At 60.7% G+C, this 27,970-nt stretch overlaps 1 protein-coding gene across 2 annotated transcripts; it reads left to right on the forward strand.

Annotated features, from left to right (window-relative positions):
* The first annotated feature begins 803 nt into the window (after positions 1-803).
* On the forward strand, positions 804-27,849 carry PCNX3 (pecanex 3). 2 transcript variants are annotated; one of them, XM_050960633.1, is made up of 35 exons: positions 804-2,133; positions 4,355-4,551; positions 4,880-4,985; positions 5,550-5,589; positions 6,312-6,407; positions 6,836-8,215; positions 8,635-8,764; positions 9,913-10,082; positions 10,654-10,750; positions 11,404-11,539; positions 11,893-12,053; positions 12,367-12,520; positions 13,038-13,070; positions 13,519-13,690; positions 14,115-14,225; positions 14,553-14,644; positions 15,000-15,109; positions 15,445-15,550; positions 16,232-16,324; positions 16,876-17,026; positions 17,618-17,765; positions 18,282-18,459; positions 18,886-18,994; positions 19,780-19,909; positions 20,184-20,242; positions 20,727-20,942; positions 21,288-21,541; positions 21,980-22,210; positions 22,533-22,636; positions 24,300-24,447; positions 24,799-25,029; positions 25,186-25,460; positions 25,721-25,929; positions 26,377-26,780; positions 27,342-27,849. In XM_050960633.1, the coding sequence occupies exons 1-35, from the start codon at positions 1,981-1,983 to the stop codon at positions 27,525-27,527; spliced, it is 6,570 nt and encodes a 2,189-aa protein (XP_050816590.1). In that variant the 5' UTR covers positions 804-1,980; the 3' UTR covers positions 27,528-27,849. The 2 variants fall into 2 exon arrangements, with proteins under 2 accessions (XP_050816590.1, XP_050816591.1); XM_050960634.1 differs by lacking the exon at positions 4,355-4,551 and having other exon boundaries at positions 2,039-2,133.
* Positions 27,850-27,970: the final 121 nt, after the last annotated feature.

Consider the following 27,970-nt stretch of genomic DNA (forward strand, 5'->3'; position numbering starts at 1 on the left):
CTCAAGCATCCAACTCAATGTCACAGATTATTGGCTGAGGGCCCCATACATCTGGGGCAGCCAGTGCCCATCAGAGCCCCAGGTCCTATCCAGGAGCCTAGGATCCTGATGAAACATGAGTGAACATCATCCCCTGTGAAACGCCCCCTGGAAACCTAGTAGGGAGACAGGTTGGACATTACCACAGCCTCGGCTAGCCTTCCAAATCCAGCCCCATGGGGACTGCTAGTGCCCAGCTAACCGGACCCCATGCGCAGCCAGACACCCGGAAGCGCAGAGTGCTAAAGCTCAGCTCAGCTCAGCTCTCCTACTCACCACCCCCACCCTCTTCTTCTCTAGCCTATTATTTGGTTAGTGAGCATTCGCGCCCCCAACACACCCCTTTAACCCTTCTTCATTTCTTATTGGGGGAGTAAAATGTCGATTAAAAAACTCAGTCCAATAGAAATTAAGGCCTAGAGAGCACGCGAGCGAACGCCCGGACCATGCGCATGCGGAGTTCACCATCCTGTATCTACCTTGGGGATCAGTTGCCCAGTTAGGGCCCTCAACTTGTGTGCGCATGCGCCCCTCCAAGCTCCTCAGGGCTCGAAGAACCCGATTGAGAGGGAAGAATGGCGGAGATAAAACCTGATGCGCATGCGTGAACAAAGTTCCGCGAAATCAGCTCACGCACACAGAGAAAATTTCTCATTGGGTGGTGGGGGGGAGGCGGGGTAGTAGTGCGCATGCGTATAGAGGACACAATTAGTGCATGCGCAATGGTGCTTCAGCCTTCGGCAGTTTCTCAGTTGACCCAAGCACCTTAACTTCCGCTTCCTGGCTCTGTGTGTGTGTGTATTTGGGGTGGAGAAGGTGGTCGGCGCATGCGTGCTTCTCCTGCTGTTCCTGCTGCTCCCCGGGCTCCTCTTCCGGCCTCCCCAGTTTCTAGTTGGGTTGAGGTGCCGCGGCCGGGTGACCCCTCCGCTCGGGGCTACCGAACTGACCTCTGACCCCGGAAGTGAACAAGATCTTGGGGCCCCCCCCAGCATTCTTGGGTGCCTGGTGGGCGCCGCTCGGGCTGGCTCCTACTCTCGGGTTCCCCCGGCTGCCTGGGCCCTTCACTAGTGGGGTCCCCTGTCCCCGTCCCCTCACCCTGGGCCCCCCGACCCTCGGGTTCCCCCAGCTGCCTGGGCACTTCACGTGTGGGGTTCCCCACTTCTGCTCCTTATCTAGGCTCCCGCTTTCTTGGGCTCCCCTGCCCCCCAACCCTCTTGCCCGGGTCCCCACTTGCTTGCTCCGTAGCCCGGCTCCCCTGCCCCCACTACACCAGCTACGCTCTCCACAGGGTTGCGCTTTCCCACCCGCGGTCCCCCCTCAGCACCGTGTTGACCACTCCCCTCCCTGGGCCATTCACCTCACTGAGCCTCCCCTCTCCTGGGGTCCCCATCTGCTGGGCTGCTGTTCAGTGGCAACAAGGCAGGTGCCAGCCTGTTTGCCAGGGCACCCTCTCCTATGTCCCCAGTTGGTCCCATCTCTACTTAAGCCTGCAGTCCTCTCCACTGGAGAGTTAGCTCCCTGCCAGCCTACCTCCTTCCTCAGCCCCTCCACTGTTTAACTGTAATTTCCTTGTGACAGTGGAGACCACTCCTCTCCAGCAATCATAATGGCATGAACGAAGTGGGGGGTGGTGAATGCGGAGGGAGGGAGGAGGCTTGTTGCCGGGGAGAGAGGAGGGCACGCTGGATGGCTAGTGAGACTTCACAGCAGTGGTAGCTGAGGTTCTCACGTGTGGGTGTGTGAGGTGCCCATCCCCGCTGGAGGAGTGCAGCCTAGTTTAACAGGGAGAGAGGGGTGGGGTCTGTGTTTGGAGTCCCAGCCTGCGGATCATGGCCTTCAAGTTGCCTTGATGAAGGATATTACAGGTGCAAGCTTGGCAGTCACGTTCCCTGAGCAGGAGGAACGGGCGGAGGGGGAGGAGGAAGAGGCACCGCCGTGGCCATGGGCTCGCAGGTGCTGCAGATCCTGCGCCAGGGTGTCTGGGCCTCACTGACAGGTGGCTGGTTCTTCGATCCCCACCAGAGCACCTTCTCCAACTGCTTCCACCTCTATACCTGGATCTTCCTGCTCACGTTCCCTTTCCTGCTCTACATGGTGAGTCCACCTCAGGCCCCTCACTGCAGACTTGGAGTTAGGCACCTGACACTAGTGTCAGTTGTGCACATCACTCTTGATAACCTGGGGTGTGGGGTCCTGGCATTGATGTCCCAATTTGGGGTCCTGCGACACCTGATCTTGCATTCATGCACTGGCGTGATTTAGCATATGTATTTCAGTAGGGCTTAGCACATTGACCAGGGCCCCTGTTGTTCTGAGTGCTGAAAAGACGCCCCTCACTGATGTTGCCCCCTGCCCCATTTGTGCACCGACAGGCTATGAGAGAAAATCTCTGCACTGAAGAGCTCCTAGTCTAAGTAGGCAAAGGATGGGAGGGGAAATTGAGGCACTTAGCAGTGAAGGATGTGGCCCAAGGTCATCCCACAGGTCAGTGGCAGAGCTGGGAGTAGAACTTGTATCTTTCTCACCCTGCCTCCCTGGCCCTGACTTGCACTGAGCTGTTGCTCTATAATGTAGGGGCTGATCCCCAGAGCTAACTCTCTCCTGGAGATGAGCGCCCCTCACCACTGAACTTGACACAGAAATTAGCAGCAGCGTGGGGGACTCTAGGCGAGAGGGGACTCTCAGTCCATTATTGTCACTGGCTGAGCCTTTGGTGGAGGGGATGATCAGCAAGTTGGGGTTCAGAGAGGGGTGATGGGTTTGTGTGTGAGGGGTTGGAGTGGAGTGCAAGGACTGTGTTCAGTCCTGCCCTGCCTCGGTGTCTCACTTTCTTCATCTGTAAAATGGGGAGACGATCTTACCTTTGCCTGTTGTTGTGAGCTCTCTGGGGCAGGGACCATCTGTCACTGCGTCTGCACAGCTCCTAGCACAACAGAGCTACAGCCTTCAGCTGGAGGAGGGGGATCTGTGCAGTGGTGGGGGGCTCTGGTCATGATTGCGGGGAGGGGTCCAAGCAGCACCCAGCACAATGGGGGGCCTCGGTCTCAGTGGGGAAAGGAGTCTGTACAGTGCCTGGAGCTATGTGGGGGGCACAGTCTTGGTCAGGGGGTCCTTGCCCAATCTCTGCCTAGGACAGTTGAGTGGTCTGTGTGGCATGAGGGTGCCCCAATCTTGACAAAGAGCACTAGAGGGGTCCAGGCAGCTCCTGGTGTGACCAGGGTGCCCAATTTCAGTTGGAGGCTGGGGTGCTCTGAGCATACCTGGTGAGGAAGAGAAGGCTTGAGCTTGGAAGCAGTTTGTAAGCGCAACCATAACACAAACAAATGATGACAGGGCCTTGCTTGAGCTGCTGTTACAAGAGATGCCCGAGGCAGGGAAAACTGAGGGAACCAGAGCAGGCCTGATACCGGCCCTCCCAGTGCCATTCCCTGCCCTCTATCTGCACTGATTGAAATAGCCGAGCTGCGAAAAGAGCACTGGAAGCCCCTTTCACTCCTCTGACACAAGGCTGGGGTGGGGCAGGGTGGAGGGTATGTGGCAGATGCTGCAGGGGAATGTTTGTAACCAAAGAGAATGGGGATATTTTGTGAAACTTGCACAGTTTGTGTTGGGGACAAGATGCCGGGCCATGGTTGGTGCTCCTGGCACTGTGGTGTTATGGGTGGTAAATAAAAATCAGCTTCACTGGAGCCAGGATGCACAGTGTTGCACAACAAGTCGGTGGGTAGTGCTGGGGATAGAACCCTGCTGTCACCCACTAGGCTGCGCTGCCCTCCCAGCACTGGCGATAAAACCCAGGAGTCCTGTGCATGAATGTCTCTTGGCAGCTGAAAACACTTAAACACTATCTCAACAAGCAGCTTAAACAGAGGTGATGGGAGAGAAAGTGACCCAAACACTGCTGCCCCGGAGCTCTGTTACCAGCTTCCCCAAGGGGCCAAGAGACTGGGTCTATAGAGCCCATGTATTACAACCAGAAGTGTTTCCCAGTGGTTGGGAGGGGTTTAGAGGCAGTATTCCTGGGTTCTATTTCTGCCTCTGGGAGTGGAGTGGGGTTTAGTGATTAAAGTAGGGCTGGTGATGGCTGGGGGGCCGGGTTCTTTCCCTGACTCTGAGAAGGGAGTGGGGTCTAATGGTTAGAGGGGAAAAGCAGGAGGACCTGGGAGGATTCCTGGGTTTAACCTGACAAGTCATTGTTTGTGCCTGAGTTTCTATGTAGCAGGCGAAGTAGGCTGAGGTCACTGATGGAGAGCACGGTGGCCCCCTAATGCCCTGATTGGTGCTAACCCAGTGCTGTCCTGTCTTTCTCTGCCAGGTGCTGCCGCCCAGCATGCTGGTAGCTGGCATATATTGTGCAGTTATAGCTGTCTTCTTCACCACCATCAAGACCATCAATTTTCGGCTGCACACCATGTTCGACCAGGGCGAGATTGTGGAGAAGGGTGGCTCTGTGCTGACTGATGGGGCCAAGGCTGAGGAGGGCACTGCAGGGGATGACAGCAACCTGGCGAGGTGGGTCGCCAGCATCTGGGGTGCATGGAGGGGAGAGCAGCGAGGTCCAGGGCTGTTTGTACAGGGATTCTTCACCTCATGCTAAAATACAGCTGCCTCAGGTGGAGTGAGGGGGCTGTTTATACAGGGATCCTTTACCTGACATGGAGATTCAGCAGCTTCTCAGGTTGGCTCATTGGTCTTGTCTATGAGGGGGGATATCAGGCATTGGGGGCCTGTTGGTCTGATCTGGAGCAGCAGGTCTGTTCTCACTGCTCTCCTCTGTACTTGCGTTAACTGCTCAACCATCAATGCATGTCCATGCAATGCTCCCTCCCTCTCTCTGCAGAGACCCGGGCGGGGGAGTCGAGATGACAGTGTTCCGGAAAGTCAGCTCCACGCCCCCAGTGAGATGCAGCTCCCAGCACTCAGTATTTGGTTTCAACCAAGTCATGGTGAGTACTGGGGCTATCCTCTGGGCTTCCTGTTGCCTTCCTGGCTGGGAGGTGCCCACTGGCGATCCCTCGTCCTAGGAGAGCTGGGTTTCTACAACCTTCCCCAGCCCAGGGAGTTGAGGCGTGTGTGTATGTGAGCGCTGGGCAAGGGCATGTACAACCAGCCCCTCTGCCTCATCCCAGAGGGGCTGCATGTGAGTGGTGGGTGTTGGGGGTGAGGAGGCCTCTCTGATTTATAAAGCACTTCTGCCCCTTGGGTAGGGGTGGGAGAGTTGTCTTTCCTCACCCCGGTGCAATCAGTGAGGCGCCTGGCCCTCTCACAGCCACTGCCACTCCCACATGCTTTTTGCAGCCTGAGCCTGGTGTTTGGGTCAGTTACGCTTGCATCACAGTTTGTGGTGGCTGCCCTGCAGCAGGGAGGCTAGAAAACTCCGTCCGTGCCCCACAGGCCCTGTTGGTGCATCAGGAGGGCTGGGCATTGGGCTCTCTGCAGCGAAGGGCTCTCCTGGGCCTGCCTGGCTGCGGACATTGGCATGTAATCCCCTGACTGATTCCTCCTCATAGGAGCTGCTGCCCCACTTGGAGGACGCAGGAGCAGCGAGAGGTGAGTGGGTGGCAGGCTCCCTGCCCCCAGTAACCCAGCTGGCCCAGTGCAAATGTTTTGCCCCCCCACACCAGGGTCCCTGACCCTTTGGGGTGCCTGCCTCATGCTGCAGCCATGGGAATTGCCCCTCTCCAGAGTGTTCCCTGATTGCCTCTTGCTGCTTAATATCCTGCCTTGTCCCTCCTCTGGCAACCAGAACCACAGAGCTGGGGGTGGATATTCCATTGACTCCCCTGCCTTGGGGCCAGACTGCAGCTGGAGTCCCCTAGAGGGGAGAGGCCTTGTATCCTCTTCCCCACGCCCAGGCTGCCCCCTATCCTGGGGCTGGATCGGAGGCACCGCCCCCTAGAGGGGAAAGGCCCCATGTCACATTCCTTGAGCTACCTTGTCCAAGTTTCCCAAAGAAACTCAGACTTAAAGGTACCCGGGGGGCACAGCTGGAACATCTATATATCAGAGCCCCTTTAAGGTGATTTGAGCCCCACTAATTGCTGGATCCATTGTGAATATTGAAGCCCCACCCCTGACCCCACTGCCTGTGAGGAGAGCCTGGCAGTGCCCTAGGTATCTTTAGCTGGTGGTGTAAGGTGGGGGAAAGGCAGCAGTGTAGGCGATTCGAGGTGATGTGGAGTGCAAAGGGAGCAGGGAAGGCAGGTCTCCCTTGGGGATCAGCAGCCTCTGTACTCCAGTAATGCCTCCTTCCTTTTCCATTCGCCCTTCAGACATCAAGGAGCTAGTGCGGGAGCAGGGCAGCAATAACGTCATTGTCACTTCGGCGGACCGCGAGCTGCTCAAGTGTGGCTCCCACGAGAACATCAGTAGGTGCCCTGCGTGGGGGGTGAGGTGGGGCTGTACGCCATGGGGGGAGCCCGGCTCCCAGGAGAACATCAGTAGGTGCCCTGGGTGGGGGTGGGGCTGTACAGCCTGAGGGGAGGCTGGCTCCCAGGGTTCCGGGGGACGAAATGGAACCAGGTATCTCAGCCTCCAGTGCAGTAAATAGCTTGTGAGCCGCATCCAGGAGGGACCTGGGACAGGGGCTGGAAAGGGTCTGCTGCTTGGAGTGCAGTGTCAGGATTCCTGGGGTCTGTCCCAGCTCTGAAAGGGGACTGGGTCTAGTGGGTTGGAGTAGGGGGGCTGGGTGTCAGGACTCCTGGGGTCTATTCCCAGCTCATTGGGTAAGCATGGTGCCCTACCCGTGCCTCAGTTTCCCTGCTGTTTGTGTAACCCATGTCTCGCTCCCTTGCAGTTGGTGACTCGCAGCTGACTTCTCTCGCCCCAGGGTCCTGTGGTGAGGCCCCAATGCCCCCTCCCAAGGCAGAGCCCCCTGCAGCTGGGAAGAAGCCACCCCCCTCACTGCCAGCTCAGACGTCCATCCAGAGCACAGACTCCTCCGATCAGTCCCCTCTGGGCATGGGGTCATTGTCAGGGGTGGTGCCAGGGGGTGGGGCACCACGCCAGCTGCCTGGCAGCTGGCATGCCAGCGAATCAGAGAGTGCGGGCGACGCCCCCCTCAGCCCCCTGATCAAGAGCAGCTTGAGCGAGGAGCTGAGCCAGAGCTTCCTGAGCCTGGCGCTGCCTGAGCGCACCATCCTGCGCACCAGCAGCCGCAAGGAGAAGCGCCGCTCGGGCACTGACTACAGGCCCCTGGAGGGGCGGGGTGAGCCCACCGAGGAGCGCCCCCGCAAGGCTGGTTCCTCCGACAGCTGCTTCAGTGGCACCGACAAGGAGACGCCCAGCACTCTCAGCAGCTACCGCAGTGAGAAGACCAACTCCACTCACCTGGACAGCCCCTCGCTGGGGCCAACAGAGGACACAGCCCCAGCCCTGGACGCTGGGGTCCTGCCGGACGGCAGCGACACAGACGCGCTGTCGGACAGCGAGCTGCTGCGCTCGCCCGAGCAGGGCCTGCTGGGGGAGCTAAGCTTCGCCAGCCACATGGACGATACCCAGAACACCCTGGCCTCGCTGGAGACGGTGCGGGGCGACGGGGAGCCCTGGGAGGGTCCAGCCGAGCAGGTGGTGCGGCCCAAAGACCTGGCCCTGCTGCGCCCGGGGCACAAGCCAGGGCGCCGGCGCCCCTCCCGCAAGCACGGCGGGGGCAGCAGCAGCTTTGACAGTGGGTACCCGCGGGACTATGCCCCCGTGCGCGCCATCCTGGACAGCAAGGCCTACAGCGAGACGTTCTTCGAGGATGAGGACTCGAGCGATGGCAGCGACCTGAGCCGTGCCTCCAGCCTGCCCTCTCAGCACAACTACAGCTCTGACACCTCCTCCAGCACCTCCTGCTACTCCCCGGAGGCCGCGCCTCAGCACCCACGCCGCACCCCCAAGGCCGAGGCAGCCCCCGAGGTCACCGAGCCTCCCAAGCACCCGCACTACGCCCAGCGCAGTGCTAGCACGGCCAGCGCCAAGACCCACGCCCGTGTGCTCAGCATGGATGGGGGCAGCGGGGACAGCAAGGCCACTGCGGTGCTCACCATCTCCAAGTCAGACCTAGAGGCCCGAACGGGGCAGCCGGAGCACTTTTCCCCGTGCCAGCTGGAGTTGGGGGGCAGCGCCCGCAGCCAGTCGGCGAACCAGCCTGGTTGGAGGGGGGAGCTGCTGGAGGAGGGGGCCGTTGGGGGAGGTGAGCAGCCACAGGGGGCCCTGGCTTTGGCAGCCCTGGGAGTCAGGGTGGGGAGTGATATGCCCCTTCCCCTCCCACACACATGTACACTGCCCCACCCCAGCCTTCAGCCCCAGGATCCTATGTGTGAGCCCACAACTGGCATGAAGACCCCCCAGCCCAGGGACAGAGTGGGATTTAGCCTTTGTGGCCTGTTCAGCCTCTAGCCGTCCTGCTGAAGGGCTGGGGTTGGTGTGATGGGGACCCCCGGCCCATTAGGAACCAGGCTGAGACCTGGCACACTCGTCTCACAGATGGGGCTGACTTGTAATCGTTATAGATCTAGAGCTGGATTGGAGCCAGCGCCCCCTGGAAGGGGTCCCCATTGGGTGGGGTGCTCTCAGTCCGGGGTTCCTGACAGCTCTCTCTCTCTGTTGCAGCCGCCACAGGTGAGGAGGGGAGCAAGCGTGATCGGGCGAGCAATGTCAAACGCACCCAGGCCATGAGGCGGCGGCACAACGCGGGCAGCAACCCTACACCCCCGTCCTCGGTGATGGGGTCTCCGCCCAGGTGACACTTCTCCCCACATGAGACACTAACACACCAGTCCATGCAGACATTCGCTCAGTCCCACCCCAGACAGCCCAGAGTCTGCTAACAGCATAGCCAGGCCCCGTGCCCCAGCCTGGCCTGAGCACCCTGATCTTGACCCACAGCCAGTGGTGAGCTGGAGCTGGTTCGCAAGAACTGGTTGTTTGATTTAGAAGCCAGTGTAGAACCGCTTGCTAAAGGTGTGGCCTGGCTTCCCCAGGGGGCAATTTAAAGGGCCCTGCACCCCGCTAGAGGCTAGGAGCTGGGATTTCTGTGATTAGCCGGTGTCAGGGTCTGGATCTCACAGGAGAGCAATTCAAAAGGGCTGGAGCCCTGGGGTAGGGCTGCGGGGCTCTGGCAGCTATTTAAAGCACCGGGGCGGTAGAAGCAGGGGAGCCCCAGCCCTTTAAATAGCCCCTGCAGCTCCCGCGCTATCCCAGGGCTCTGGAGGTTAAATGGCCGGGGTTCCAGCTGCCTCTGCTGCCCCGGTCCTTTAAATAGCTGCCAGAGCCCTGCCGCTTCCCCAGGGCTCTGGCAGCTATTTAAATGGCTGGGGTGGTAGAAGCAGGGGAGCCCTGGGCCCTTTAAATAGCCCCCGGAGCCCCAGCTGCTGCTGCTACCCCGGTGGGGGAGTGGGGGAGGAGAAACTTGTGGGTTCTGAGGGGGGCAATTGGGGGCAGGACATGGGTTGGGGTCAGGTGTGTGTGTGTGTGGGGGGGGGGGGAGACAGGCACGTGGGGCTTGTACTGTACTCACCGCGCAGTTCCCTACTGGGTCTTCGGCGGTGGGAGTGGTGAGGTCTTAACTCACTCTGGATGAAGGACCTACCACCGAAATGCCCCTGAAAACCCTGAGCGAGTGAACACACACACACACGCACCCACCCACCTGCCACCGAAGTGCCGCCGAGGACCTGGTAGGGAACCCGTTCTTAGGATTTTGGGAGCTCATCACTGCTGTCCCAGCCCTGGGCTGCTCCCAACCCTGCCGGTGCCACTCTGTCCTGACCCGCAACCCCCGGCTATCCCAGCCTTGCCCCTCCATCTTGCTAACACTACCTCCCACACTGTGCTCATGGCTGAGCCTTGGCTGGTGCAGCCTGACACCCCGTCCCCCTCTCTCTGCAGCCTGCAAGACTTGCAGCGGGGCCGTGCCTCCTCCCACTCGCGGGCGCTCACACTGCCCTCAGCCCTGCAGTTTGCCAGCTCCCTGCTGCTCCCGCGTGGCGCCATCCACGAGGCCTGCAACTTCGATGACACATCCGAGGGTGCCGTGCACTACTTCTATGACGAGAGTGGTGAGTGCAGGTGGGCAGGGGGATTGCCACTGACCTGCCCATGGCTTGCCCCGCCTCTTCAGGGGCCTTGGGGCTTGCGGGGAGGTTACAAAGTATGGCAATCTAATAGTGCCACTGATTCCCCTTGCCCTGCCAGTGCCCCCAGTCCCTGTCCACAGCCCCCTGCAACTGCAGCCCTGGCCTCCCCACATACAGCTCTGCAGTGCCCCTCAATCCTGACCTGCAGCCCCCTGCTATCTCACCTCTGGGTTCCTGCCCAGTTCTGCCCGTGCCCCCAATCCCTATCCAAGTCCCCTGCTATCCCAGCCCTGGGCTGCGGCTTTTATAAATATTCTGCAGCGAGGGGGGGAACTGCCCATTCCCTTGGGCACCCTCCGCCTGAGTTAGAGTCAGGGGGCATTCCCTTGCAGAAGGGGGCCTGTAATTTCCCAGGGTTCCCGTGGCTGACATGACTGTAGCCAGGGACTGGTCCCATCGTGGGGCTATTTCTTCCAGCCCCATGACTGTGGGGTCTCCCCTCCTCACCTGCTATGTGTCCCCCAGTCTAGCTGACTCCCTGCCTCCCCCGCAGGTGTGCGGCGCTCCTACACCTTTGGCCTGGCAGGAGGCGGCTACGAGAACCCGGTGGGGCAGCAGGTCAGTGTGGATCATGTGACCAACAGCGCCTGGTGAGTGACACCCCCTTCCCTTCCGCTTGTCCTGGCACACTGCTCCCTGTCCCCAGCACTAGGGAGTGCCCGGGGAGGGGCGGGGTTTGGGGGAAATCACTGACAGGGTCTTTGTTACCCTCTGCTAAGCTGGGAGGGGCAGGTCAGCAGCCAGGAAACTCTGGGAGCTGCAGGGAGTGGGGCAGGGGCCCAGTAGGCGGCATTCTTACAGGCAGTTCTGGCCCCAGCATGGCCCGAAGGGATGCTGTGCTGCAGGGTTGGGGGAGCCAGCAGGGACACTCTCCCCTGACATGCATCCGATGAAGTGAGTATTCACCCACGAAAGCTCGTGTTCCAATACGACTGTTAGTCTATAAGGTGCCACAGGACTCTTTGCTGCTTTTACAGATCCAGACTAACACGGCTACCCCTCTGATACTCTCCCCTCACAGGCAGTGCTGGCCCCAGGGGGCGCCATGCTGTGGGGTGAGAGGCCAGCAGAGGGCACTGCCCCTTCACAGGCAGTACTGGCCCCAGTGTCACCCTGGGGGGCGCTGTGCTGCTCATTATGCAACGGGGGAGCCATGAGTCCAGGATCTGGAGCTGTGGTGGGGAGGGGGCTGCTTCCTTCACTCTCTCTCCCCTCACGTGCCTGCCTCCTGCTGCCCTTTCAGGGACCGGCATTCGCACTCCTCCAGCTTCAACTCCACCGATGTGCCCGAGGGGACGCCCGCCCTATCCCTGCTGCAGCCACGCCCCGTGGTACTGCAGGGCATGCAGGTGCGCAGGGTACCCCTGGAAATCCCTGAGGTAAGGGGAGGGTCGGTGCCCTGGGAGTTGTGCTATGAAGGGGGCTCTATTAGCAGATGGGGGGAGGTTTCGGTGGGGAGATCTGATGCGGGGGGCTGAGTTTTTGGGCCTGGTCTCTGTGATGGAGCAGGGGCTCTGCGGTGGGGGGAACCCCATTCAGTGTATGAGGGGGTTATCCATTAGAGGGGTGGGATCTCTTTTGGAAGGGGGCTCTTTGGGGGGGGGGGTTGCTGCATGGGGTGTGGTTTGCTGGAGGGTTCTGTGCTGTCTGGAGGGGGCATCGTAGCTTGGCTTGGCTGTTGGTGGTCTATGGGCAGGCTGCCCGCACCCCACTGAGCCTGATCTCCTCACAGTTTGACCTGCTGGATCAGGAGTCCCTGCACGAGTCCCAGGAGAACACGCTGATGATCGAGGACAAGTCCAAACCGCGGCAGTACTACAAGTATTGGGTGCTGCCTGGGCGCTGGATGCGGGTGCGCTACGACCGGCTGGCGCTGCTGGCACTTCTCGACCGGTCAGTTGCCCCCCTCACTCCCCTGGGCCCGTCCAGCCTGATTACTGCCCCCCCACCTCCGCAATCAGCTCCATGGGCCCGTCCACGCACACCTACACACCGATCAGCCAATTTCCCCACCACACACACTGATCAGCCCCGTAGGCCCATGCAGCTTGGTTTATCCCCTCACCGGAACCAGCCCCGTGAGCCCATCCAGCAGGCTGCCCGAGTTATGGCTGTAGAGACTGGGACCCTGGCAGCACTGGGTGTCTGGGGAACCTGCTGGCAACTGCCCAGTGGCTGACGCTGTCTTGTGCTCTGGGCCCCCCAGGAACCGGCGGGTGATGGAGAACATCTTCGTGGTGTCTCTGGGGTCCTTAGTGGCCTTTCTGGGCTACCTGCTGCTGCTGCAGGGCTTCTTCCGCGACATCTGGGTCTTCCAGTTCTGCCTGGTCATCGCCAGCTGCCAGTACTCACTGCTCAAGGTGAGAGCCCGCCTGTGTGGCCATGCCCTCTGGGCATTGCACAGTTTTGCCTTTGCCCTGCAGTCCTCACCCAAAGTCCCCTGCTATCTCAGCCCTGGGCGCTCTCATGCTGCCCCAGCTCTGCTGGGATCGCTTAACCCTGACATTCAGCCCTTCTGTGACCGTTCTTGGGGCACCCAGCATAGTGAGCCACACTGGTACCCCTGCCTCCAGAGGGAGGGAGTCTTGCCTGTGCCTGTCTGCTGTCTGTGCCCAGACAGCCCCGGCCTTTCAGCCACTCACGCACTCTCCTCTGGCAGTGCCAGCACTCTCTTCCCTGGCAGGCTAACAACAGGGGCACCCCAGCCCTTTTGAATTGCTCCCCTGTGAGATCCTGCCCCGACACCGGCTAATCACAGAAATCCCAGCTCCTCGTCTCCAGCGGGGTGCAGGGCCTGTTTTACTTCCTAGCCCCACTCCAGTGAGTGCTTGCTGGGGAAACAGACGTCACTAAGATCACCTTGATTCTGTTTTTCAGAGCGTCCAGCCTGATGCTGCTTCCCCCATGCATGTAAGTGACCTTCCTAGGGGTTTGCAGGGCCAGGAGGGGACATTCGCCCCTTGCAGTCAGTGCTGGCCCCCGTGCCCCAGTGCTGTGCTACAGGGAGCGGGATATTACAGCTCCGGGTGAACCGTTCCTCTCTAACCAGCTGTGCGCCCCACCCCAGAGGCAGCTGCATCTCAGCACCGAGCACTGGATCTCTGTATAAAGGGGCCATGGAGTCCTCAGTGTAGGTTGGTGCCCAGCGCTGCAGCCTCTGAGGCGCCTCGGAGCTGGGGGTTTCTGGGAGTTGGGTGCGGGCCCCTTGGCCTGTGCAGTGCCCGGTCTGTCGGCTGTGGCTGGCTGCATGGGGGTTCCCTAGTGCCAGCTGGGAGCTAGGCTACCCCCCACCCCTGAGATGTGGGGAGGGCCAGCCCCTTGGCTGCCCCCATACCCCTCACCCCGCGCTGTCTTGCAGGGGCACAACTGGATCATTGCCTACAGCCGGCCTGTCTACTTCTGCGTGGCCTGCGTGCTGATTTGGGTGCTGGACTTGTGTGCCTGGGCTGTGCCTGTCCCACCCATCACCTTCTATGGGCTCACACTCTTCTCAACAGACTTCTTCTATGGTGCCCGGGATGTCACCACTGGTGAGTGTGGGGCACCATCCCCCTGTGCTCTGCTGCAGCCCTCCCCAGCCGGGGGTAGAGGGCACCACCTCCATGGGCCCCGCTGCAGCCCTCCTTCCCCTCACCTTCTCTGATGGTTGTAGGGGGTGCCACCTCCCCATGCCCTGCTGCAGCCCTCCCCAGCCGGGGGTAGGGGGTGCCGCCTCCCCGTGCCCTGCTGCAGCCCCCCATTCGCCCCCCCAGCTGGGGGTAAGGGGCTCTGTGATTCTGCAGTCCCCCAGTGAGGAGTTAGGGGGTGCTATGCAGGTTTCTCTGTGGACCTCATTCACCAGTGTGAGGGGGGCTCTCTCTCTAGGTAGGAGTAGGGGCAGTCCTGCTCTGCAGTGGGAATTAGGGGGTGGGAGGTCACTGATTTAATGCCCCCTATTTGTGGTGTCCTTCACAGTCTTCACCCTTTGCTTCCCTGCCATCTTCCTCTTCGGGCTCCTGCCCCAGGTCAACACCTGCCTCATGTACCTGCTGGAGCAGGTGGATATGCACATCTTTGGCGGCACAGGTACTGCCCAGATGCCTGGGTTCTGTCCCAACTCCGCTGGGGGAATGGGATCTAGTAGTGAGAGCAGAGTGGGGCTGGGAGCCAGGACTCCTGGGTTCTGTCCCAGCTCTAGGAAGGGAGAGGGGTCTGGTGGGTTAGATTGGGGGGCTGGGAACCAGGACTCCTGGGTTCTCTAGCTTGGCTGATGTGTTGCTGTTGCTGCCCCGTGTGAGTGCCATTGCTGGGCAGTAGGTGGTGCTGCAACCTTGGTGTGTGCACAGGGCCTGGACGGGGCAATTGGGGGATATTCCTGTTCGACACTGACCCTGCCTCCTTTCTGTTTCCCAGCCGCCACCAGCCCCCTCACTGCCCTCTTCAGTCTCCTGCGCAGTCTCCTGGTCGCTGTCCTCCTCTATGGCTTCTGCCTTGGAGCTATTAAGGTACCTGGGTGTGTGGAGGAGGGGGACTCTAGGGGGCGCTGGCTCCGATCCAACCCTAGGATGGGGGACTGGCTGCCTCAGGGATGGGGTATGGCGCCTTTGCCCTCTAGGGGGCACCAGCTCCCATCTGGCCCTGTGGTGGTGGGACGGGGGTAGCAAATGGGGTATGAGGCCTTTCCCCTCTAGGCAGCCCTGATTTCAGTCCAACCCCCGGGTGGAGGACTGGCGGAAGTCCCAGACTCTGATTCTGTGTGGGCTGGGCTGTGGTTTAGGGCACAGTGCGATGTGTGAGTGCTGGGGGTTCTGATGCTGGGGGGACCTCCCTGCACTGGGACTCATGCTTTCTCCTCTCCAGGCCCCGTGGGGTGACCAGCACGTCCCGGTCCTCTTCTCTGTGTTCTGCGGCCTCCTGGTCGCCCTGTCCTACCACCTGAGTCGCCAGAGCAGCGACCCCACTGTGCTGTGGTGTGTATCCCAGGGCTGGGGGGGGCCAGGCCAGGCCATCTTCCACTGCGGGGACTGGGAGCTAGAGCCCCTGGCTGCTATTCCAGCTTTGCTGGGGTAGAGTGGGGGCGGGGCTGGGAGTCAGGACTCGGGGTTCAAGCCCTAGTTCCGGGAGGACAAAGGTTTGTCCTCTGCCCATGGATGGCAAATCTGTCCTGGGGAGTGCAGCAGGGGGACGCTCTGTCACAGGGATGTGAGGCTGGGCCCCTTGGAGAGAGGCTGAGGTGTCAGGGGCCCACTCTCGATGCTGCTTCTGTGAGGAGGGAACGAACTCCTATAACCGCCCTGCCTCCTAGGTCCCTGATCCGGACCAAGCTCTTCTCCGAGTTTGAGAACCGAAATGTGGAGAATGCACCAGCCGAGATCCAGGACCCGTTGCCTGAGAAACTGCGCAACTCCCTGGTGAGTGGGGGCAGGGTAGATGGCTGGGGTTATGGGGGGATGGGGCTGGATGGGGGAAGGGGGCACGTGGCTGGGGTTATGGGGGGATGGGGCTGGATGGGAGAAGGGGGCACGGGACTGGGGTTACGGGGAGATGGGACCGGATGGGGGGGCATGGCTGAGGTTACGGGCAGGGAGGGGCCAGGCATGGGGGTGGGGTGATGGAGGAGGATAGGGACCAGGTGCGGGGAAGGACGTGACTGCGGTTACGAGGGGGAGGGGCCGGGTGCAAGGGCAAGGGGGCGTGTGGCTGGGTGTCAGGGGAGAGGGCACGTGGCTGAGGTTATGGGGGGAGGGGGCAGGATAGGGGCTGGATGGGTGGATATGGATATGTGGAGGCAGGGCACATGGCTGGGAAAATTGGGGCTGGGGTAGGGGATTGCAGCCTGCCCGGGCTGGATTGGGGAGAATGGAAGCAGCTGGTGCCTGGATTAATGTGGTCAGTGGGGGGCATGGATGGCTGAGGGGTTGCATAGGGGGAGGGAATTAGGATTAGGCATGGCTGGAGGTGGGTGGTGGGGGCCCATAGCTGGGCAGGGGTAGGCCCATGCGTGGCTCTGTGTGGAGGAGTGCATATGGCTGGTGGCTCCAGCCGCTCCCTCTGTCACACACACACACACCCCCTCACCCCCCCCCCCCCAGCGGGAGATCCTGCACTCGGACCTGGTGATGTGTGTGGTCATCGCGGTGCTCACCTTCGCCATCAGTGCCAGCACCGTCTTCATCGCCCTCAAGGTACCGCCTGGGTTGAGAGGGAGGGAAGCCACCAGCGATGGGGCTTCTCGGGCAGTCTGGGGCCATCCCAGCTCATGGCGGCAGTGGGTGCAGGAGAGACAGGTGGAGGGCATGGTAGCTTGGTGGAGTCAGAGAATAGGCTGTGTCGGGGCCCCTTGTTGATAGTCTATGGTGAAGTTAACAGCTGAGTAGGCAGAACGAGGAACCCAGGAGTCCTGGTGCCCAGTCTCCCACTGGTCTAACTCACTATACTCCATTCCCCTGGCAGAGGTGCTGACTCCCAGCATCTCCTGCCCTGACCCACCAAACCCCAGTGCCCTGGCAGCGCAGGGGTAGAACCCAGGAGTCCTGACCATCACGCCAGCCTACTCCTCTGAGTGGACCATGGAGGGAGCGGGGTTGCTGTGAGTGTGGTGGATGGCAGCTGGGTAGGTGGAGTGGTAGGGGCTGTGTGTTTGGGAGAGGGAGGCTCTGGGGACTTCTTTGTGGGGTGGGCTGTTTGGGGGCACACGGGGGTCTCATCAGATGCCCTAATCCCGCTGGGCGCTCAGTCTGTTCTAGGCTATGTGCTGTATGCCCTGGCTGGGCTGGTCGGGCTGCTCACCCATTACCTGCTGCCCCAGCTCCGCAAGCAGCTGCCTTGGTTCTGCTTCTCGCTACCTGTGCTGAAGCCACGCGAGTACAGCCAGTTCGAAGTGCGCAGTAAGTGCTCCTGGGTATGCCCAGCAGGAGGTGCTTTCCCCTCCCCATCAGCGCTGGCCCCGGTGCCCCAGGATGATGCTAGTGGGTGCTGTGCTGCAGGCAGCAGGGTAGAGGGGCTCCTGGCCCCAGTGTCCTAGTGCAGTGCTAGTAGGGTGACCTGTTCTTTCACATGACAGAAAACATCCCCCTGCAGGCGAGGGATCCCTCTATAAACTGCCTTGCGCCCCACCCCAGAGGCAGCTGCATCTCAGTGCAGGCGAGGGATCCCTCTATAAACTGCCCTGCGCCCCACCCCAGAGGCAGCTGCATCTCAGCGCAGGCGAGGGATCCCTCTATAAACTGCCCTGCGCCCCACCCCAGAGGCAGCTGCATCTCAGCGCAGGCGAGGGATCCCTATACAAACAGCCCCGCACCCCACCTCAGTGCTGATCCCTATGCCACACCCCAGAGGTAGCTGCATCTCAGCATGGGCAAGGGATCCCTCCTGTTGGGAGTGGGGTTCATTTGGACTATCTGTGCATTAAAACCACGAGCCGTCCCTGTGCTGCTGCCTTCTGGTGGGTATGGGGAGTAACCGCGTGTGCCCCACAGGCGCAGCCCAGTTAATGTGGTTTGAGAAGCTGTATGCCTGGCTGCAGTGCGTGGAGAAGTACTTCATCTACCCAGCCGTGGTGCTCAACGCCCTGACGGTGGATGCCCACTCAGTCAGTGCCCCCCACCAGGAAAAGATCTGCATCTAGTAGGTACCTGCAGCCCCCTCTCAGGGCTCCACCCCCTGTGGCACCGGCGAAGCCTCCCTGGCTACAGCTCCCCCAATGCTGCTTCTCAGGGGATTCTTCCTTTCCCAAGGAGCAGATCCCTACAGGGTCCCTCTGCCTCCCACACGCCCTGGGGCTGAGTCGGCAACACACATCCCAACCCCACCTAGCTTCCCTTGCTAGTGGGGGTGCTGTTCAGACGCAGCATGAAAAGCAATTGGGAGCGAGAACTGGATACAGCACAGGAAGGCGAGGCCTGGGACAGGAGTAATAAGTAGTGAGCTGGACAGGCCCTCACAGAGGGAGAGTTTCTAATCTTCCCCTTTGCACAGATAGGTTGGGAAGTAGAAACTCACAATAGAAAAGGAGGGGTCTGGAAACTGCTTCTTGGTTAGTTTTTAGCATTCTGCTCTGGTCTAGCTAACCGATCTAGGAAGGGGGCAGGGCTGAGGGTTGCATGCTCCAGTGCCCCCTCACATTCTCTCTCTTTCCCCCAGCTGCCGCGCACTCCTCATCACCATGGCTGGCATGAAGCTGCTGCGCTGCTCCTTCTGCTGCCCTCCTCAGCAGTACGTGGCGCTAGGTTTCACCGTCCTCTTCTTCCACTTCGATTATCAGCGCTACTCGGAGGGCTTCCTCATCGACTACTTCGTCATGTCCATCCTCTTCAGCAAGGTGCCCACGCGCCCCTCGGCTTCACCGCCGCCCCAGGCCCCATGTACCTAGAGTGACTTTGCCCCCTGCTCTGCGTCATGGACCCACAATCCCCTGCTTCCCCTACTCAGCAATATTCTGCCTCCCACACTCCCTGGCACTCGCTCCTACTGGGGCTTCCGCTGATGCTGTGCAATAGGTACCAGAACTGCCCCGCCTAGCAGATCCTGCTGTCTGAGGATCCCTCAGCATTTGAGTCTCTCAGGGAGCCTGAGGATAGAACCCCAGCGTTCTGGCTCCCAGTCCCCCCCCCACTCTAATCCACTACACCCCAGACCCTTTCCTCCCTAGCTGGGATAGAACCCAGTGGTCCTGGCTCCCTGTGGCTGAGCTGGGCTCTGTGTTGTGTGACATATTTCTTTCTCTCTCTCCCCCACTCCACCCCAGCTATGGGACCTGCTCTACAAGCTGCGCTTCGTGCTCACCTATATCGCCCCCTGGCAGATCACGTGGGGCTCGGCCTTCCATGCCTTTGCCCAGCCCTTCGCCGTGCCCCGTATCCTTGGGGAGCTGCCTGTGGGTCCCTCAAGCTGGGGGCAGGGCAAGGGTAGCATGAGAGTTGTTGGGAATGTGCATGGGCGAAACTACTGGGGGCAGGTGTGAGCTAAGGAGTGTTGGGTGGAGGGGAATTACTCAGGGAGCTTATGGGCTAGTGAGGGAGTCTGGGGAGTGGGCTATGGGATAATAGGGTGCTAGTGGGATAATAGTGAGCAGTGGTTGGGCAGTGATGGGGTGTGGCACCAGGGCAGTTGAATGGTGGCTGGACAGGGTGCCATGGCTTTATGGTGGTTGGGCGGCGGTGGGACTGGGCACTGGGGAGGTTGGGCGGCGGTGGGACGGAGGGAGATTGGGCAGGGCACCAGGGGGTTGGGCAGTGGTGAGATGGGGCACTTGGGAGGCTGGGTGGCAGTAGGGCAGTTGGGAGGTCGGCATGGCGGGGCAGTTGGGCAGGTCCCTGGGGCGGTTGGGCAGCAGTGGTTGTTCGGCAGGGCCCTGGGGCGATTGGGCGGTGGCAGGATGGGGTGCCATGGCGGTTGGGCGGTGGCAGGACAAGGCACTTGGGAGGTTGGGTGGCAGTAGGGCAGTTGGGAGGTCAGCATGGCAGTGCAGTGGTGGGGCAGTTGGGTGGGGCGCTGTAGCGGTTGTGCAGCGGTGGGGTGAGGTCCTGAAGTGGTTGGGCGGCGGCAGCAGCAGCATGGGGTGCCATGGCTCTGTGGCGGTTGGGCGACAGTGGGATGGGGCACTGCAGCTCCACAGGGGTTGTTGCCTTGATGCCCACAGACTCAGCCATGCTGTTTGTACAGGCCGTGCTGTCGGCCTTGTTCTCTACCCCACTCAACCCATTGCTGGGCAGCGCTGTGTTCATCATGTCGTACGCCCGCCCCGTCAAGTTCTGGGAGCGTGACTACAAGTGAGTGAGAGACACCCTCTCCCCGCCAGCAGGGCCCCCTGCATCCCCACCACACACCCTCACATCCCCACCCCACCTAACCAGCTTCCCTCCCCTTCATGCCCCCCCATTGGGTCAGCTGGCCCCTCCCCACTCACACACATGCTAGCCCAGTCTTCCCTGTCCAGGCTGGCCCCCTCCTGGCTTAACCAATAATGCAGGGGGCCACCGTGGGTGGGAAACCTGTGCGGGGGTCCAGTGGTGCACTGGTAACCTGGCTCTCCTCCTTTCCCAGCACAAAGAGGGTCGACCATTCCAACACCCGCTTGGCCACCCAGCTCGACCGCAACCCAGGTGCGTACCCAGTGTGCCCGCAGAGCCCCTATGTCTGCCGTGTCCCTGGGGCCAAGAGGACTTGGCTCCCCAGCCCAGAAAGTGGTGACTGCAAAGGGAGAGCACACCCCACTGAACGCTCTGCTGCATCCTGCTCTCTGCAGCACGACACCTAGCACCACACCGGAGACTTAGGACCAGCAGTGAGTGCAAGGGGAGAGCACGCCCTGCTGAGCCCTCTGCTCTGTGCAGTGCAGCTCCCCCTAGTGAAATACTGGGGCTTTGGGGCCAGCACTGACAGTGAGGGGAGAGCTCTGGCTATTGCGTCCCCTACTCCCTGCGGCACAGCGCCCCCTAGTGCTGTTTTGGCTCAGCGCAGACTGCCAGGGGAGAGTGCCCCCCTGCAACACAGCGCCCCCTAGTGCTGTGTTGGGTCAGCATGGACTGCGAGGGGAGAGCGCCCTCTGCTGAGCCCCTACAGCCTCCGATCCCTTTTCTATGTCAGGCGCTGATGACAACAACCTGAACTCGATCTTCTACGAGCACCTGACGCGCTCCCTACAGCACACGCTGTGTGGGGACCTGCTGCTGGGCCGCTGGGGCAACTATGCCACTGGTGACTGCTTCATCCTGGCCTCGGACTACCTGAACGCGCTCGTGCACCTCATTGAGCTCGGCAACGGCCTCGTCACCTTCCAGCTGCGCGGCCTTGAGTTCCGGGGTGAGGGCCGGGCCCTGGCTGAGCAGAGTAGGGAGCCTTGCAGTTCTGGCCTGGATAGGGCCCTTCTCGCAGACCTCACTGGCCCCTAGCCATCTAGTAACCTCACTCATACATTCATAGCATGTGCCAGGCCGCCATCAGCCCACCTAGCCTGGTACCCCCCCATCCCCGCAGATCAGATCCATGGGCCCACCCAGCATGGTATCGTGCCCACTCCCTGCCTCTGTGTCAGCCCAGCAGGCCCAGCCAGTCCAGTGTCCTGTCTGCCTGTTCTCATCCCGTCCCGAGGTGGTGGGTTGACCTGAGGGAGTCCCTGGCAGCTCCGCTTATGCCCCACCCCCACAGGTACGTACTGCCAGCAGCGTGAGGTGGAGGCCATCACAGAGGGTGTGGAGGAGGACGAGGGTTGCTGCTGCTGTGAGCCGGGCCATCTGCCCCATATGCTGTCATTCAATGCGGCCTTTGGGCAGCGCTGGCTGGCCTGGGAGGTGGCGGCCACCAAGTATGTGCTGGAAGGGTACAGCATCAGCGACAACAACGCCGCCTCCATGCTACAGGTCTTCGACCTGCGCAAGATCCTCATCACGTACTACGTCAAGGTGAGGCGGGCCAGCGCTGGAGGTGGCGCCTGGGGCAGGGAATGGGGGCAGGGCCTTGAGGATGAGGCCAGGGAGCCCAGGGCAGAGGGCAGATGGGGTGGGGGATGGGGCTTGGGGCCGGGAGGGTGCAGCTGAAGGGTGGAGGGGGTGGGAAAACCCATGGGAGTTGGGGGCAGGAACAGGTTAGAGAAGATGGGTTGAGGGCTCAGCAAGAAGGGCTAGAGGAGATGGGGTGGGAGGCAGGGAAAGCTGCAGTGCGGGGTGGGAGAGGCCAGGAAATGGGACCTGGGGCCTTCCCTCTCTAGTGGGTGCTGGCCCTGATCCGTCTTCAGGGCAGGGGACTGGCTGGCTCATGGAGGTCAGTGCCGAAGTCTGTGCCCGGGGTGGCGCTCACTGTGTGCCTATGCTCTGGATGTCTAACTCTGTGTGCCCCGGCAGAGCATCATCTACTATGTGACATGCTCATCCAAGTTGGAGGAGTGGCTGGGGAACACAGTGATCCAGGAGGCACTGCGCCCCTGCATGACCCCCAGCTACGCCGACAGTGATCCCACCTTCAACCTGAACATCGATGAGGACTATGACCCCCGCATGGCTGGCGTCACCCTGTCCTCGTTCTGCAACGTCTACCTGGACTGGATCCAGTACTGTGCTGGTCGCAGGGACAAGGTGGGCACCAGGATGCCAGGGCCCGCACCCAAGAGCAAGGGGAGCCTGAGAGCCAGAACACCTGGGATCTGGCTCAGCTCTGGACGGGGAGTGGGGTCTAGTGGGTTAGAGCAGGGGGGCTGGGAGCAAGGACTCCTGGGTTCTTTCCCAGCTGGGGGCGGGGGTGGTCTGGGAGCCAGGATTCCTCAGTTTTGTCCCCATGGGGCAAGTCCTACATAGGAAGTTGCGGGTCTGTTAGAAGCAGGGGGTGTTGCGTTCCATGGTGGGTGGGGTGTCTGTCCTCTCCTCCCTCCCCCTCACAGCTGCCTCTCTCTCCCTGCAGCCCATGGACAAGGAGTGGGACTCCCCATTGGTCACCCTCTGCTTTGGGCTGTGCATCCTGGGACGCCGGGCACTCGGCACGGCCTCCCATAGCCTGTCTGCCAGGTGAGACACCCTCCCTCATTGCCCCCGCCCACAGCATGTCTACCAGGCAAGAGAGCCCCTTCCATGCCAGCGAGGCCCACCCCCAGCCTGTCTGCCAGGCAAAATAATGGGAAAGCAGATATGGGGTTCGTTTAATAACAAATGGAAGGCGGGGAGTATAATTAATGCTAGTCAAGTAGGTCTTGTCAAAGAAACGTAGTTTTGTTCGGTGATGAGATGGGTTGATGCTGTGCAGATGTAATAGACTATTGTACAGTCTTCTGATAACATATGAGCGCTGTGTAGTATCAGTAAAGCCCACGTTCAATGGCTGAATCTCTGGCTGACTGACAGTTCTCAGAAAGTCATCGCAGAGGCTGCACACCCAGTGCTGGTGGTTCTGTGGGGATCAATTTGAGGCCATACACGAGTCAATGTTGTTCATCACTGATTCATAGCTTCCCAGGCCAGCCGGAACCATTGTGATGATTTGGTCTGACCATCTGTATCGCACAGGTCAGAGGACTTCCCCAAAATACTTGCTAGAGCAGCGTTTTTAGAGGAAACATCCTGTTTGATTTTAAAAAAGGCCGGTGATGAAGAATCCACCATGACGCTGGGTAAATTGTTCCAGTGACCCTCACTGTTGAAAACGTATGCCTCATTTGCACTCTGACTGTGTCTAGCTTCAATGTCTGGCCACCCGATCGGGTCAGACATTTCTCCACTAGATTGAAGAACCTGTGATCAGTACTTGGTCTCCCTATAGTTACCTATAGACTGTGATCAAGTCGCCCTCCTCTTGGATCAGGAAATAAACATAAAATCACTGCTCATAAAATCTGTGCGTAGCACAAAGATGGATGGAGCGATAAGGACAGGGCAGCCCTGCAGAACTATCAGGATCACTTGCTAAACTGGGCCTATTCAAACAAACGGTTTTAATACAGCCCAGTGTAGAGGTTTACACCCAGGGGCGAGGAGTGTAGGTCAAACCCTGCAGAATGGGGGACAGCATCCTGGCAGAGCCGTGAGGGACCAACAGCTCAACACCGTGGCCAAAAGTGCCAGTGCAGCCCTTGTGTGGATGAACAGAGGAGTAGTGAGTAGGAGCAGGGAGGGGTTTTACTTCTGGCTATAGCATTAGTGAGAGCAGGTCTAGGGGGATGCATCTTAAGTGAGAAGCTGGGGCCAGTGCAGAGAAGAGCCACAGCAGTGGTTGGAGGACTGGAGAAAACCCCTGCAGGGAGAGAGTGGACGAGCCGGCTGTTTAGTTGATCAGACAGCCGATGGAGAGTTGACTTGATCACTGTATAAATATCCCCCTGGGTGAACCCGCAGGTGCCAGAGGGCTTTTAAGCTAGTGGAGGAAAAGCAGGACAAGAGCCAGTGGCTGGAAGCCGACCAGATGCTCTCCAATGAGAAACAAGACCCGTGTTTGCCAGGGTGGGCGATTGACCATTGGAACAAACACCTCAGGGCAGGGGTGGAGTCTCCATCTCCAGTGCAGGCAGCACAGGGGTGTCTTGCCTGGGCTGTACAGCAGGGCAGACTAGGCGATCCAGTGGTCTCTTCTGGCCTGGCATGCCATGAATTTGTGAGACACCCCGCCCCACTAGCAGGACACGCCTGCAGCCTGGCGACCAGATCCCCGACCCCCCACTGAGCCGTGCTATCCCCACAGCCTGGAGCCCTTCCTGTATGGCCTGCACGCCCTCTTCAAGGGCGACTTCCGCATCACCTCTCCCCGCGATGAGTGGGTCTTCGCCGACATGGACCTGCTGCACCGCGTGGTGGCACCCGGCATCCGCATGTCGCTCAAACTGCACCAGGTGCCACCCCTGCCTGCAGGCCCCTCCCCTAGGGCAGATGGGCACTGGGTTCCCTTCCTCTGTGCCTTAAGGGCTGTGCCCGGGGGAGGGGAGAGGGCTTGTCCTGTCACCTGCCTGCATGTTAGGGAATAGGGGGAGAGGGAAGGGCCTGGGGGTGGGGGTGTCTGGCTGCGGGAGAAGGGAGGATGAGGAGTGGGCTGGCCTGCTGGCAGGGAGAGGGTTGGACCACTGGGAAGGAGGGGAGGGGTAACCCTGTTAGCTTGTTGAGGGAGGGGAGATGATCCTGCCCTGTGCTGGAGAGGAAGGGTCTGGAGGTCAGAGGGTCATGACCACCCCCCCCTTCCCACCCAGGACCATTTCACGTCACCAGATGAGTACGAGGACCCGGCTGTGCTGTATGACGCCATCACTGCCAATGAGGAGAAGATGGTGATCTCACACGAGGGTGACCCAGCCTGGCGCAGTGCCATCCTCGCCAACACACCTGCCCTGCTGGCACTGCGCCATGTCATGGACGACGCCAGCGACGAGTACAAGATCATCATGCTCAACAAGCGCTACCTGAGCTTCCGCGTCATCAAGGTGAGACCCGCCCCCCCCCATTCCCCTCCCAGAACTGGGATGGAACCCAGGAGTCCTGGCTCCCAGTCTCCTGCTCTAACCACTGGACCCCACTCCCCTCGCAGAGCTGGGGCTAGAACCTGACCACCCTTCATCCCGTTTCCTCTCCTTGGCCAGGTGAACCGGGAGTGCGTGCGAGGGCTCTGGGCTGGGCAGCAGCAGGAGCTGGTGTTCCTGCGGAACCGCAACCCAGAGCGAGGCAGCATCCAGAACGCCAAGCAGGCTTTGCGCAACATGATCAACTCATCATGTGACCAGCCCATCGGCTACCCCATCTACGTGTCGCCCCTCACCACCTCCTACGCTGGCAGCCACCCCCAGCTGCGCTCCCTCTGGGGTGGCCCCATCAGCCTGCACAATATCTCCACCTGGCTCATCAGCAGCTGGGAGAGGTGAGCACTCCAGAGCTCCTGCCTCGCTTTCCACAGCGCTCCCTGCTGGGAGAGGCCGGGGCTGGAGTAGTCATGAGCTCCCCCCACTAGTGCTCCTGTCCTGCTCCCTGCAGCATACCCTGCTGGGAGAGGCCAGGGCTGGGGTAACCTGGAGCTCCCCCCACAGCAGCGCTCCTGCCCCGCTCCCTACAGTGTCCCCTGCTGGCTAGCCGGGATGCAGTGCTCTCCATGAACTGTTGCCCCTGTACCTCATCTTACAGGCTACAGAAGGGCTGTGGTGCTGGCTGCAACAGCGGTGGGAACATTGAGGACTCGGACTGTGGTGGAGGTTCCTCATCCATCAGCAACAACCCTGCCGGGCATGGGCAGCAGGGGAGCAGTGCCCCAGGTGGGCCAAGCATGGGCATGGCCACCCCGAGGGCTTCAAACCCCCAGGAGCCACCAGTCACCACTGCCCAGCCTCAGCCAGGTATGGAGACCACCAGCAGCAAACCTCCCTGCTCTGGAAGGGGTGGGGTGTAGGGGATCTGGGAGTCCTGGGTTCCCTCCCCAGCTCAGCCGGGAGATGAGGGGAGTTTAGTGGGTTAGAGCAGGTTTGGGGGAGTCCTAGGAGTTGGGACTCCTGGGTTCTGTTCCCCTCTCTGCCCTGACCCCTTGCCTAAGTGTCCTCTCCCTGGATAAGAGCCATCTGGTTGCAGGCACAGGTAGGGTCCATCTGTGCAGTGCTTGGGGATGTTTTGGAGGCCTGGTGGGATGAGCTGAGTGGTGCCAGGCTCTCTCTCAGTGGTGGGGGTGGGGCTATCTCGCTGAGGACTGGGAGCTGTAGCAGGGGGTTAGGGTGGGTGCCAATGCCATGGGTGGGCTCAGGGTGCTGTATCTGGGCCATGCTAGCTCTAACCTTCCCATCTCCCCACAGGGTCAGAGCAGAGCCTTCCACTGGGCCAGAACTGGCTAGTGCGGCCGGTGCCAGGGAGCCAGGTGGAGAGCTGGCGCGAAGCCCCCCCTGCTGCCCCCTGGGTGCCCGCCCATCGCCTCTCCGGCAGCCAGCTCTCCTGCACCAGCTCGCTGGCCTCCATGGCCTCTCAAGTTGAGGGCGCAGGGCCAGGCCGGGCCCCGCTGCCGCTCCCACTGCCCCTACGGCCTGCGCTGGGCACCTCAGCCACCTTTGCCTACGAAGGGCTGTGCGGAAAGTGGAGCCTGCCTGGCCGCAAGGGGCTCAATGGGCTGGGGGGGAGCGAGGGAGATGCCTCCCCAGGGACCCCAGCCAGCACCGGCACCACCCAGGGCACACCCCCCCGTGGGACAAGTGCCAGAGCACAGGTGAGAAATGGCCCCCCCACCCTGAACCTCAGGGAAACCCCAGCCCATGCCTGCCTCCAAGGGGAGACCCCGCCTCCCTCCTCCACACCACGTGGCCTGGGGGGGCTACCTTTCATTCCCCTCACTCCCACACCCAGGGCACCATGGCTGGCTGCCCCCTCCCTTAGAGGCTGTGCCTGCTGCACAGAGCTCCCCTTCATATCAGACACAGCCGTTTCATTGTGTGTGGGAGGGATCAGCCCTGGACACACTGTGGTGCCACCGCCCCACCCCCCCACCCCATGCCACCAAGCAGGTGGCTCAGGCCAGCTCTGGCAGATCAGCTTAGTGCTAATGGAAAGCCTTTAAGCTGGTTTAGGGCACCCATGGGCCTCCTCCTCCCCTGCGAGAAGCCGTTTGAAGGGCACCTGGGATTAGTTGCAGCTTGGATGTCCCCTGCCTCTGCCAACCCGTTCTGTCCTGCATAGGGGCCCTATCCCAATCAGCCCAGCCTGGCCCCATCCTGGCCTGTCCTCCATCCCCTCCATCTAGCCTGTAACTCATCTGTTTCTTTGCCCACAGCCCTCTGTGCCCCCGGACCCAGGCCCTCTTGCTGACACCATGGAGGTCAACTCTTCCCAGCAGTGCTCCCCACTGGCAGAGCCAGAGCAGCAGCCACCCGGCCCCGGTGCCCCACCACCAGAGTGGGGCCGGCAGCGGGAGAAGGAGAGCCCCGCCGCCCAGCCGCTCCTGGAGCACCAGTACTGAGGGGGGGCAGTGGGAGCAGCCATTGTCTTCCCCATCCCCTGCATTGATACCAATGGGCTGGTCCCACCACACAGTGCCCCCCTCTCGCCTTCAGGACCCTGGACAGCAATAAGGGGGCTAATGGCTCCTCCACCTGCCCCTGCCTCCCCCCACCGGACTCCAGAGAGGACCCTATGGACAACAGTACTATCTCCCCTGTAGTGGGGCAGGCAGGGGTCCCCTCCACCAGAGACTCAGCTGCTCCTCGGTCTCAGTACTGCTCCCCTAGTGCTGTATTTAAGGGGGGTTGGGACTCAAGCGAATAACACTATTTTTGATTTTTTTTTTTGATGGTTTATTTTTCTCTGATCCTGGATTTTTGGTTGATACAAAAAATTAAAAAATACAAAAAAAGAAAAAGGAAAATACCCCATGCCCCAGCCATGCAACCTCCCACCAAGTCT

Source organism: Gopherus flavomarginatus, chromosome 6 (assembly GCF_025201925.1).
Source record: "Gopherus flavomarginatus isolate rGopFla2 chromosome 6, rGopFla2.mat.asm, whole genome shotgun sequence".
In the NCBI taxonomy this organism is placed as follows: Eukaryota; Metazoa; Chordata; order Testudines; family Testudinidae; genus Gopherus; species Gopherus flavomarginatus.